The sequence below is a fragment of the Hippoglossus stenolepis genome, chromosome 1 (assembly GCF_022539355.2).
Source record: "Hippoglossus stenolepis isolate QCI-W04-F060 chromosome 1, HSTE1.2, whole genome shotgun sequence".
Taxonomy (NCBI): Eukaryota; Metazoa; Chordata; class Actinopteri; order Pleuronectiformes; family Pleuronectidae; genus Hippoglossus; species Hippoglossus stenolepis.
Window position 1 is genome coordinate 13,661,513 of NC_061483.1, and position 12,137 is coordinate 13,673,649.

Here is a 12,137-nt window from a genome sequence, read left to right on the forward strand (position 1 = left end):
ACTTTTAAACGTTAGGTGGCGCTGTCAACACACTTCTCCATGCTGTCAGTTGTTTTTGAGGGCCGGACATTTGAAAACCACACTCCACCACACACAAACTCACTCACGCACACTCAGCACACTCAGCACAGATCCCGTCACTGCTGAAGATGTGGCTGCGAGAGGAGCTGTTGAAGTCCATATGGCACGCGTTCACTGCCCTGGACGTGGACAGTCGAGGGAAAGTTTCCAAGTCTCAGTTAAAGGTCAGTTTCACTTGTGTTTTATTTCTTTCTCAGACTCTGCGGGGAATAAACTCGAGTTTCTGTTTAACATCAGGAAGTTTGGCGACATCTGCTCCCAGCATCGAGGCTGACGTCACACGTCTCTCATCCATCACGTTACACTAAAGAGAGTTCACCCAAAAAATAAAATTCACTATCTACTCACCACTCTGTCGATGGGGGGGTTGGTGAACACTTTTGGAGTCTCGGGGGTAAACAGTGTTGCAGCCCAATCCAACACAATTGAAGTAAATGGTGATCGATTCTTCAAACGTAAGAAAACAACAGAAAAAACAAACCTCCATACTTTCCTTTGATATCCTCCTCGGAGCCGCATTAGTGGGTAGATCACAGACATTGGGGCCAAACAAAATGTAAATGAAGCCGTTTCGAGTCAAATTTGAATGTCGGGGCTTACGGACACTTGGCTGACACCACAGAGGCATTTTCTTTTTTCTATGTGGTTTTTGTTTTACATTTGAGGAATCACTCACCATTGACTTCAATCATATTGGATTTGGCTGCAATGCTGTTTACATCTGAGACTCCAAAAGTGTTTTGTTGACTCAAACACTTCACCCACCGTCCATCGACATAGTGCTGAATAGATAGTGACAACATTTCATTTTTGGGGCGAACTATCCCTCTACAATTTACTACATTTTACTGTATCTAATAACCAATAATGGAAAGTAAATTGATTTATGATACATCAAATAATTTGATTTGATTTTATAGTTTCCTGAAGCAGGGCTGTGCAGAGACCGTTAGAGGGGCAGGTGCCCAATGTTTTGAATTGGGGACATGGAAAACGATTTTAAAGGTTCAGTGTGTAAGATTTCAGTGAAAGGGATCTATTGGCAGAAATTGAATATAAATCTAATTTATTGAAGATAAATTCATCTAAATTGTACAAATTGTTATTTTCTCTTTTATATTTAAATACTTTATGTTTAGATTGGATCGGGAGCGGGTACTCTATACGGAGACCGCCATGTTTTTTACAGTAGCCCAGACTGGACAAACTAAACACTTTTTGAGTTTTTTGACAACTGAAGGCTACCACAGGTTCTCTTTCATGTTTGGAAGGGGAGGGGTATTCAGCTGCAACATGCAACTTCACCACTAGATGTCACTAAATGCTACCCGCTGAACCTTCAATTTTAGCCTATTTGTTTTGTCTTTGTGTGTTTAAAACTCAAGAAAATGGGTTGCGGTGTTTTGTGACGGCCTGGGACTGGATTAGTTTTCCTGCAGGCTCTGATGTCTGTGTGCTCAGCCTGACAAAGACTCAAGAATCCTGTAGTGTTTTCCATCCCTCACACATCCTCTGCCAGAATATAAGACAGAGTGACCAGGAGAACTCTAAAAGTCAATATTTGAGGAGATTGATCATTGGCTTTTCTATGATGGGCCAATTAAAGCAAACTATCCACCATCTCCCTATGCCACCACACGATCAGAGGAAACTTGCAAGGGGATGTTATGTTCCCCGCTGACAGCTGAAAAACCAGTGGAAAGTACCTTTAGTCTGAGGAGTGAAAGTTCATCTGTAACGCTTGACCAGTAATGCTTGTACATGGCAACCGAAGGGTTTTTTTTTGGTGGCAAACTCTGAAAACTGCAAGACCGATCTTGACGGTAACTTTTAATTTCATACAGTATGTGTTCATTTAGCCGGAATGTGTAATTGTACAGTAATGTGTCCTGTGTAAACCCCCCTAGTTTGAAGTATTTGTCATCTAATTCTCATATTGTGGTTCTTCAGGTATTGTCTCACAACCTGTGCACAGTGATGAAGATCCCTCACGACCCTGTGTCCCTCGAAGAACATTTTAAAGACGATGACAAAGGGCTTCTGTCCAACCAAGGCTACATGCCGTACCTCAACAGGTTCATACTGGACAAGGTGGGGATGAAGATGCTGGAAGAGTGGTTTGTGAAACTGTCAACAAATTCAATGATGGTGGTTAGAAATCAGAAGAAGATTTCCATAAACAAGAGTTGGACCAAATACATTGTAAAAATGGTTCATGGAGGTTTCAGGAAATCGCAAAAAAGTAAAGACAAAGTAAATGTTTCCATCAAACAGGAGCATGAGCAACTTGTGTGAAAGAATAAATCAACAACATTACAAATCTCAAGAAGGTGCAGTGGTAAGCAGTGCTCCCTCAGCTGGAAGGTTCCAGGTTCAAATCCCAGATCGACTGAGGCTTTTCTGTGGGGAGTTAGCATGTACTGCATGTGTCTGTGTAGGGTTAGGTGAAGAGAGAGGAGTCTCTTAATTGACTGTAGCAATAAATGTGAGTGTGAATGGTCCTTTGTGTCTTCATTTTGTGATACAGTGTATACTGTATACTTAAATACCTGGAGACACACACATACTGCAGGGCGTGTGTGTCTCAGGAGGGCGGTGGTTCGATCCCGGGCTCCACCAGTCTACATTATGTGTCCTTGGGCAAGATAGAGAACCTCTAATTGTTGCTGTTGGCTTTGCCGACAGTGCATGTCTCAAAGAAGCTTCTATAAGCATGGCTATGGTGTGTGATAAAAAAAGTGCTGTGTATTGAAGCACTTTGAGTGGTTGACTGGAAAAGCGCAATTTAAATACAGACCAGACACACACCCACACACCCACACTTCTCTGTGTAAGAGTCTATGACACAATATCTGTAGATGACTAATCGTGACCGGTTTTGCTCGATTGGAGAGGAAATAAAAAGTTGTGCCCACAGTAACAAAATGTTTTTGGGTATAACTTGTATATCGTTGGTTTTGTGTTATTGAAATGTGTAGATAAAATGCATCGAATGCTCTCTTAAATATAGGATTGATATCTCTGATAGAGGTTTTGCTGTGGTAGCTCTTTTTACTGCACATCTAATATTCATATTTATTTATTTGAATCATGTTCCCAACTTCTCCTCTGCAAACAACAACTACTGCAATTTTGCACGCTTGTGTCCTTTTGTCGTCTTTGGTATTTAGTCTTTTGTTCTTCGCAGCTGTGTGCAATGCCCTTGACATGCTGCTGTAACACAATCATTTCCTAATTTGGGATCAATAAAGTACATCTATCTATCTATATCTATCTATTACACACAGTGTAATACAAGCACATGTATGTGAAGCGTTTTAAAACTGACTCTCATGTCAGCTAGAAAACAGTTTTTCCCTCCTTGTTCTCAGGAGCTGTTTTCTTGCTTTCCTCTCGTTGGCTCTGACTTGAATGAAAATGAAGCGTTTCATTAAATCAGGTTTGTAGCTCACATCCTGCAGACTCGGGGTTCTGAAAGGACACAAACAACGGCCCCCTGCTTAGCATTTGTAAACCCGCACACTGCTGGTGGTCTGTGTGACTCTGACGCTGACTGAATGCTGCGGTTTGGTGTTTGTTCTCAGGTGCGGGAGGATTTTGACATAGAGGAGTTCAACAAGATGTGCTGGACCCTGTGTTTCAAGAACAGTATCTGCACCAAACATCTGCTCATCACACAGGACGATGCTTTCAAAGTCTGGTGCATTTTCAACTTTCTGTCAGAAGACAAGTACCCACTGGTCATCATCATTGAAGAGGTGAGAGATAGTCTTATGATGTAATATTTTGACCAAGCAGAAAACAGTCTAAAAGGAAAGCTCGATATTTAACCACCATTAAATCACGTCCATCTCCTTAGATTGAGTACTTTCTGCGTAAGCTGCTGGAGGCCATAGGGAGCGAATGGAGTGAGGAGAAGTTTGCAGATTACAAGCTGCAGCTGAGCCCAGAGAACTGCCTGACTGCCTGGGAGCTGATCGAACTGGTGGGGTTGGGATACTTCAGCAAGGGCATGAACCAGCAGACCCTGTCCCTGGGCATCAATGAGGTCTTCCAGGAACTCATACTGGATGTGCTCAAACAGGTCTGACTGGATGTAGATCTCTTTTAATGTGATTGATTCTCTCTGAACATTGTGCTGCTACTGCACCAACTTCCTTTCTCTGAAACACAGAAGCCCAGAGTAGAAAGAAAACTGTGCATGCTAATATAAGTTCCCTCCATTAGTGCACAAACTGGATTCTTTATAAAGAGCAGCAATTGTCTATGGACTTGTTTTGCCTCACTTTTCAAATATAGCTCCTCTATGTAATGAACATGCCGCCCAAATCCTGCACATCGCAGGACTCAGGTTTAAACAGAAATAAAAATAAGAACCTTTTAGGTTTAGAATATTTTGTATTTATATTTTTTTTAATTTAAAAATAACCTTTTAAGTTTAGAATATTTAACATTTAAATATTTTAAAATAGAAAAAATAACCTTTTAGGTTTAGAATATTTCATATTTATATGGTTTAAAATAAAAATTTACATTTTGGAAAAAATGTTAAATCTATTTTCTGATTTTCAATATGCAATGTGCAATTATAATATATCTTTGAAAAAGATAGGGAGCAAAAAAAAAAAATAGGTGTCCACCAGTTAAACTAAATGTGATTGTAAGCACTGTTAGAGTATTAATAATACAGAAATATTCAAAGAGATATGTTCTATTATGTACTTGTTTACTTTTTGTAACTGATTTGACAGATTTTTACTGAACAGTGACATTGTCTTGTGAGACAGAGGACTTCTTCCCGTTTCTAGTGAATCATCTGAGTAGTTTAGTTTTATTATGACAGACTAATTCAGTGAGTCGGGTGTCTGTGTTGAACTCCACTCTGTGATTTGAAGGGATACATGATGAAAAAGGGCCACAAGAGGAAGAACTGGACTGAGCGCTGGTTTGTCCTTCGACCAAACGCGCTGTCGTACTACGTCTGTGAGGATCTTCTGGAGAAGAAAGGAAATATCCTTTTGGACATAAACTGCTATGTGGAGGTATTTATTTTTAATTTGTAATATATAATATATCAACTATATTGAATAAATAATTAAATTAAATAAAAAATATAATTATAATAATAATCAAATTTTAAAAAGTCCTCTTTTGTTTCTAAATGACTGGCTCACAAGGTTTTTCACATCTGGTATAAAGTGACGGATGCAGTCGTAATATTTTTTTCTCCTGCAGTCTCTGTCTGATAAAGATGGGAAGAAATGCCTTTTCCTCATCAAGTGCACTGACATAACCTTCGAAATCAACGCTTCAGATAAAAAGAAGAAGCAGGAATGGATTCAAGGTATTGATAAGTCATCTTTGAATGTCGTGGTCATGGATCAAACATGTCAGATCGTTGTGGAGGTTTAATCAATCAGTGGTTCTCCTCTCACTTTGCGGCAGCCATTCAAACGTGCATCCAGCTGCTGAGGCTGGGGCTGTCGTCTCCTCACCGCGAGGCGCGGCTGAGGCGCAGGGAGCTGCGGCAGAAGCAGCAGGCAGAGGAGGAGGACCTGATGGAGAAGATGAAGCGGCTCCAGGTGGCCAATGAGCACAAACAGAGAGAGCTGGAGGCCATGAGGAAGGTACTGCTCCACGTTTAACTCCTACAACTTCAAAAGTGAAGGTTAAAAAACAAGCAGAGAGGAAACATTCTGAGGGATAATGTGTTCCACTATTGACCAATCAGTGTCCCCAAAGTCCTATTTTGAACTTTTGTAAATATAATGAATTCTTGGTTGCAATCTAATACAACGACTTCACAATCGGCCACTTCACAAATATACAAAGATCCCATCAGAGCTTAAAGATGAGTCACTAACTCTAACACAGTCTTAGCTAGAATGGCACTCAGTAGAGCTCATACCTTCTCCAAGGCCCAACGGGAATAGATAATATCAGTTCACTAAACATGCCTCACTGTTTTCATCAAGATCCATGAATTATTTCCAAGAAATGTTTAAATACCCAATTTTAAAGAAAGTGAAGAAAAGAATATCCTAGATCCACCATCTGATCTGGATCCACACCAAAATCAAATGGGTTCTTCCCTGACCCACACCACATCCTTCCAACAATTTCATGTCCAGTAGTTTTTGCACGATCCGGCTAACTGACATGTAAACACTCCTTGGTGAAGCTAAAACGTGAGAATATATAAGATGTAGTAATTACCGCAGGACTTAATATCTAACCCCTGTAAGTTATAAACAAATATCATGTAATCAAGCATTAAACAAAGCTTAATACGAGTAGAAATGTGCGATTTGTCTGGGAAACCTTGTACATTTTGTATCTAAATGACTCAACTTAGAGGATACCCAAAATTTCGGTCCATCTTGTCTGGATGTTTAAAAAATAAACCTGAAGGGGGAAAGATGTGAGCACTAAACACTGATCTAACTTACTAAAGACCCGACACACTCCTACAACCACACACACACACACACACACACACACACACACACACACACACACACACACACACACTCTCTCACACACACACAAACACAGGATGCAGCAGAAAGTTGACAAAGAACAAGGAAGTAAAACCTGCTATGCAAAGACATTTTGGATGATTCAGGGACACCTGCATCTATCAGGCGACCACATGTGTGAACTCAGTTGTTTCAGAACTACAGCTCACTGTCGACGTCCTCTCACTTCTCTTTTTACTCTGCCAGATGGCTTTTTCGTTTAAAACTAATATATTAATGGTTATGCAAAAAGTCACATGATGTTGTTCAAAACCTTTTGCCAAACACTCCCAGATGTTTCTGATAAATTACATAAAACAATGTCTTGTTTGTTACCAGCCGGGTTACACCTCCAGTCAAGCAGAGAAGCAACAACTCTTTCCTCTTTTGTGCTTCACAGAAAATGGAAGAGACTGCAGCTAAAGCAGCGTTAGAGGAGAACAGGAGGAAGAAGACTCAGTTAGACCTACAGGACCAATACAGGCTGGACCTGGAGAGAGAGAAAATGGTATCCACAGCACCTCCCACAACTCTGCAGGGTCTTGGTGATAAACTGCATACGTGGTCTTGTCAAAGGGTCCGAATGAAAATGATGAACTGAAGTTTTTTATCTTGTGATGAAGTCGTCATCATAATCATCCGTCTGTGTTTCTGTCCTTCCAGGAAACAAGCTAAAAATAGTTGTAATCATAACTCCCATGATGTTGAGTCATCTTCAAGTGTCAGATGCACTGACTGTTAATCATCATCATAATTGAATAACTATACTGGTAAATGCCTTTGGGAAATAAAATAACATGTAAGGGGATGTAGATTCAGTGCGGAATGTGAAGATTTTCTTAGATTATTTACAGATGTTTGCTCAGTTCCAAGTCCTGCATGTACAGTTGTGTGTAGGAAATGAGTGATGAGTGATAAGTGATGTGTGTGTGTGTGTGTTGCTCAGGTGCATCAGCAGATGGAGAGGGAGGTGGCGCAGAAGTCCAGTGAACTGGAGCAGTACCTGCAGCGCGTCCGGGAGCTGGAGGACATGTACCACCGGCTGGAGGAGGCCTTAGAGGACGAGAGGCAGGCCAAGCAGGACGAGGAGGCCATGCGAAAACTGCAGGCCAGGTCTAACACACACACACATGCACACAGATTAACCCTCGATGATTTTTACATGTTCTCTTTTTGTCAGTATCCTCCTTGAAGTATCCCTGCTGTGTTCCCCTGCAGACTGCTGGAGGAGGAGGCAGCCAAGAGGGTAGAGCTGGAGCAGATCCACCTGCAGCAGCAGAGGGCGCTGTCTCAGACCGAGGCTGAGAAGCAGGAGCTGGTGGCCGACCAGCGGGCCAAGGAGAGAGCGCTGCAGACAGCCATGTTGCAGCTGGAGAGTCTGGAGAGGGAGCGGCAGGGAGCACTGGAGCAGTATGAGGTCAGGCCTCACCTGGAAGTTCATAAAGATTCATTGATTTGAATTATATTTTCCCTTCAGATCAGAAATGGTTTTATTCCACTCATTTATTTGACTTACGGCAGTGGTCATGTATCTGGTAACACAACTAACTCAACCTTTCTACCCATATTTGTAAAAATATTCATCATAACAAATATATGATACACCACCTGGTTCTGTTTGTTCTACATTTGAACTAAAGCTGTACATTTGAACTCTTATTTCAATTTTTTCCTTTCTAATTCCACCCTCAGCTCACATTTATTGAATGGATATTTTGTATTATAGAGCATGTATGATGTATTAACTCAAGTTTCAACCCATGTCAACAGACCTGCTGGAATATTCCAGGTGTATAAATTGATATATGTTTTATAAATAATCAAAATACATATTAATGAATTTGAAGGAGCTGTTTAAGGCAGAAGGCTAAGCACTGATTCGGCTCACATGAAACCAACCCTCTTTGGTTCTCATATACAGGAGGTGTCGAGGAAGCTTAAGGGAGCATCCAACAAGTCAAAGTCTTGGAAAGACAAGGTGGCCAAACATGAGGGGCTGATGCGTCTCATCCAGCCAGGTAGGGAGGGGGGGGATCTGTGGTTTTTAGTAAATTCCCAAATGTACAGTTTTGCAATTACAGAGGGTATTAAATAGTCCTAATCTTAACTTTATGAAAGTATTTTTGTAAGTTTTATAATTGTCTTAGTATTTGACAATAATTACGATAACTCCACTGAAGTACTGAAGAAGTAACATGTAGTATTAAAAGTCTTGAATTGAACCTGGGGAACGCTGCAGAAACCCTGTATATGCACAAGGGTGCAGCAAAGTACTTTGGTCCTGTGCTCACTTGGCTGCAACTCAGTCCAGTCACAGTTCTCTGGTTCACTTCAGACTCATTAACAGTCTCAGTGCATCCAAACCGCAGTTAGGTCAGTGCACAAATCCAGACTGACTCAAAAAGAAAACAAAAACAGCAAACATGCATGTTTTTTATTAGTGATTTTTTTTCACATTTGTTAAAAGGTATTGATCCTCTCTCCTGTAACCTGGTGTTTCAGGGGATAAACCACCTCAGAGAATCACCAACTGGGGTCCAGCATCGTTCACTGACACAGAGCTGGAGATGAGGAAGAAGTCGTGGCAGGAGAGGAAGAACCAGAGGCCTCAGGCTCAGTGAACACTCACCACGCTCAGTGACTGGAAGTAACAGTGGAGCCCAAACTGTCCCATTTCAGAGCTGTTATAACGTGAACCTACTGAGCCACGTGATAACTGCAAAACACATATTTCACTCATTCTTTCTGGGTTACTTTTAAATGTACAGTTTGGATTAACTCTGTTTCATCATTTGGACTTTTTATAAATTATGTTCACTCTAAAAAAAGGCATGACCATAGACGTAATAGTGTGACAAAATAATCTTTAATCAAGTTCCACATTCTCTGGGGATGAAGGGTCATGTGATGACATCTCAACCGTCTGTCACAATACAGCAAATTCATCCACAGATAGAGAAGTGAGTTAAGATTATTTAGTCATAAATGCTTTAACACTGCTCAGTTTATATTCTTCGGTCAATAGTCCATTTCTTCATTCTGTGACCACAAATACAAAGTCTTCATTTCACAACATTCTAACAAATACAAATTGATGGTTAAAAAGGTGTAATATTTATTATTTAATACATCAATTTAATTCTGTATTCTTTCAAATGAACTGTCCAGACTACTTCAAAACACAGTGTATTCAAATCACTGTCATCACTTTACAGTACAAATAAACCTGACTAATCTTAAAGTTTGTCTGCACGTGAACACATCCATCCAAGAGCAACATTTCCAATAGCTTTTAGTGTAAAGAAATACATGTTGTAGATTCTGCAGAACCCTATTGGAGTTAAGTGGAGCAGCTCCTCTCCATCTCAAATCTCCTCCTCTCTTTGACAAACGTACTGTCCTTTGATTCCTCACGCTGTTCTCTTAGACACCGCTATGATGAGGGGAAGAACACCGGGCTGATAACGTGTGATGTGCTGGATAAGAGCTGTGTGATGTGTTTTAAAATAGATGCGTTTGTGTTTTGACATGTTTGTTGTAAAGTAGTGAAACTATGGAGCATCATTTTACTAAGATCCAGCAGAGTATAATATCCAGTAGATACGTATTCCTCTGTATTTTTTTTATTTTTTTTAAGGTAAAGATGAGTGAGTAGTATTTGTTGAAGCCTTAACTAAGATGACAAAAAAAATAAAACACCATTTATTTTTTATGACAGTAAACGACTCAGATGGTCCCATCATTTCATAGAGTGTGTGTGTGTGTGTGCAAGTAAAGACACCTTTTGTGACACATTCGCCTCCTGCTCATGATGAAGCGTGTCCACAGGGTGTCGCCATAGGAACGGGATCCTCAGTTTGTTGATCACTGTGCTGGAGCTACAGGCTCATGGGGGGGCGGCTTTCAGCAGCGAAAACCCCATCACCCTGCAAACACTGTCTATATTATCCATGGACTATCTTTTTAGGAGCCTCAGTGTGTTTCAGCCTTTCAGTGCTGAGTGTACTCAGGAGTGTGAGGGATTCATAAGAAGAGCCACGTTGTCCAGATGTTGCAGGATCCTCGGGATTTTTACTCCTAAAGAATATTATTCTGACCCAAATGATGTCAGTGGCACTCAACCTCAGAAGTCTTTGTTCCTGAGGACACACATCTTAAAAAAAGGTCATTGGTACATTTGATTTAGTTTATTTTTCAACTAGAACGGTCCTTGCTTGTCTAACCAACAAACAACCGGACAGGGGTGAAAACAGAACCTCCTCGGTGGAGGTCAAAAGGATCAATCATTTCTGAAGCTGCTGGACATTGTTGTTTATAGAAGTTTTCTTGGAGATTATATTTTCAGCCAGTGATTGAGTCTGTGGCACAAGCTGTGTCTCAGTTCAGGGGCCGCACCACTTGGAGGACCCTGTCTAAACCCAAATGAGACGGTCTGGTCTTCTTATTGCATCACCAGCTTGTCCCGCCCTTACAGACGTCGCCTAGCAACAGAACTACGGACGAAAAAGTTCTTTGGTTGTTTAAAAACATTGAAAATATGTCATTTACACGTCTACCGTTCGGTTGATAACTTACAATAAACTTCTGATGTTTTTGCCTTGATTTTTGCCGCCTTCTTTGAAAAACAGTTTGTCACAGAAGTGCATCATGGGATATTTTGTGTGGGGAAGGATCCACCTATGAGTCTCCTTCGCTCAGGAGAGGAAGGACACATTTGGAGGAGCCCTCGAAGCGGGACAGTGAAGTCGCGCCACTGAGATGCAATCAGTCTTCAAATGCAGCCTCAGAAGGATGCGGCCCCCGAATTGGGACACAGCTACTAGAGAGGTCTGAGGCCTCAGATACACAGAGAAAAAAAAATTGAATCAATTTATCATCCATTAAACTTTTCATTGGTTTTGTAACAACAATAAACAAACAGACTATCAGCCTTGTCCTTTAAGTAGTTGATCATTCATTTCATGTTTTGCAGAAAGCTTTGCAGTCTCCTATAGTGATTCACGGATTCAATCTGGCAGATGTGTATCAGCAGATCAGGTTTCAGCCACAACGTGTCCGATCCGTATTGAATACAGTCTCTTTGTTACATTTATTCATACTCTGTGATTCAGCTTTTAGAGCCACAGCCCTCATTGACCTCATTTTACCTCAGAACCCTTCGACACGCTCCTCTCACTGGTGAGCAGCTCTTCAATCTGGAATAAGAGAGCACCAGTATCACATCAGTGTTTGGAATCGTCACATAACAGAGAGGTGCAGTGTGTCCATAGTTACCTGTTTGTATGACAGGTCTGTGTGTGTTGTAGAATATGACTTCATTGTTTACGTTATCAAAAAACAAGATTCATCTCACTTGATGCTCGTGACACGCAGCATCCAGGCGTCAGTTTTGCTGCACACACAAATCGGTTTGTGCAACAAAGGATGACTGTTCTCACGCACACGTTCTGTCATCCCCTCCCTCACGTCTCAGTGAGAGAAGACAAAGACAAGGTTACAGGAACAACTGGCTGGAACTATCGGCTGTGGGTACTTGTT

General features: G+C 41.1%; 1 protein-coding gene across 1 annotated transcript; it reads left to right on the plus strand.

The window, feature by feature from the left end:
* Positions 1-86: 86 nt before the first annotated feature.
* swap70a (switching B cell complex subunit SWAP70a) lies at positions 87-10,316 on the plus strand. Its single transcript, XM_035181796.2, has 12 exons — positions 87-245; positions 2,032-2,172; positions 3,666-3,839; positions 3,941-4,165; positions 4,977-5,123; positions 5,317-5,425; positions 5,527-5,708; positions 7,000-7,107; positions 7,546-7,712; positions 7,818-8,016; positions 8,521-8,617; positions 9,102-10,316. Exons 1-12 carry the CDS (start codon positions 150-152, stop codon positions 9,218-9,220), a joined length of 1,764 nt encoding a protein of 587 aa, XP_035037687.1. The 5' UTR covers positions 87-149; the 3' UTR covers positions 9,221-10,316.
* Positions 10,317-12,137: the final 1,821 nt, after the last annotated feature.

Coding starts and splice junctions, on each gene's coding strand:
- swap70a (XM_035181796.2), top strand. CDS start 150: ATGTGGCTGCGAGAGGAGCTGTTGAAGTCCATATGGCACGCGTTCACT. Junction 7,713..7,817: donor ATGCGAAAACTGCAGGCCAG/GTCTAACACACA, acceptor GTTCCCCTGCAG/ACTGCTGGAGGAGGAGGCAG. Junction 8,017..8,520: donor GAGCACTGGAGCAGTATGAG/GTCAGGCCTCAC, acceptor TCTCATATACAG/GAGGTGTCGAGGAAGCTTAA.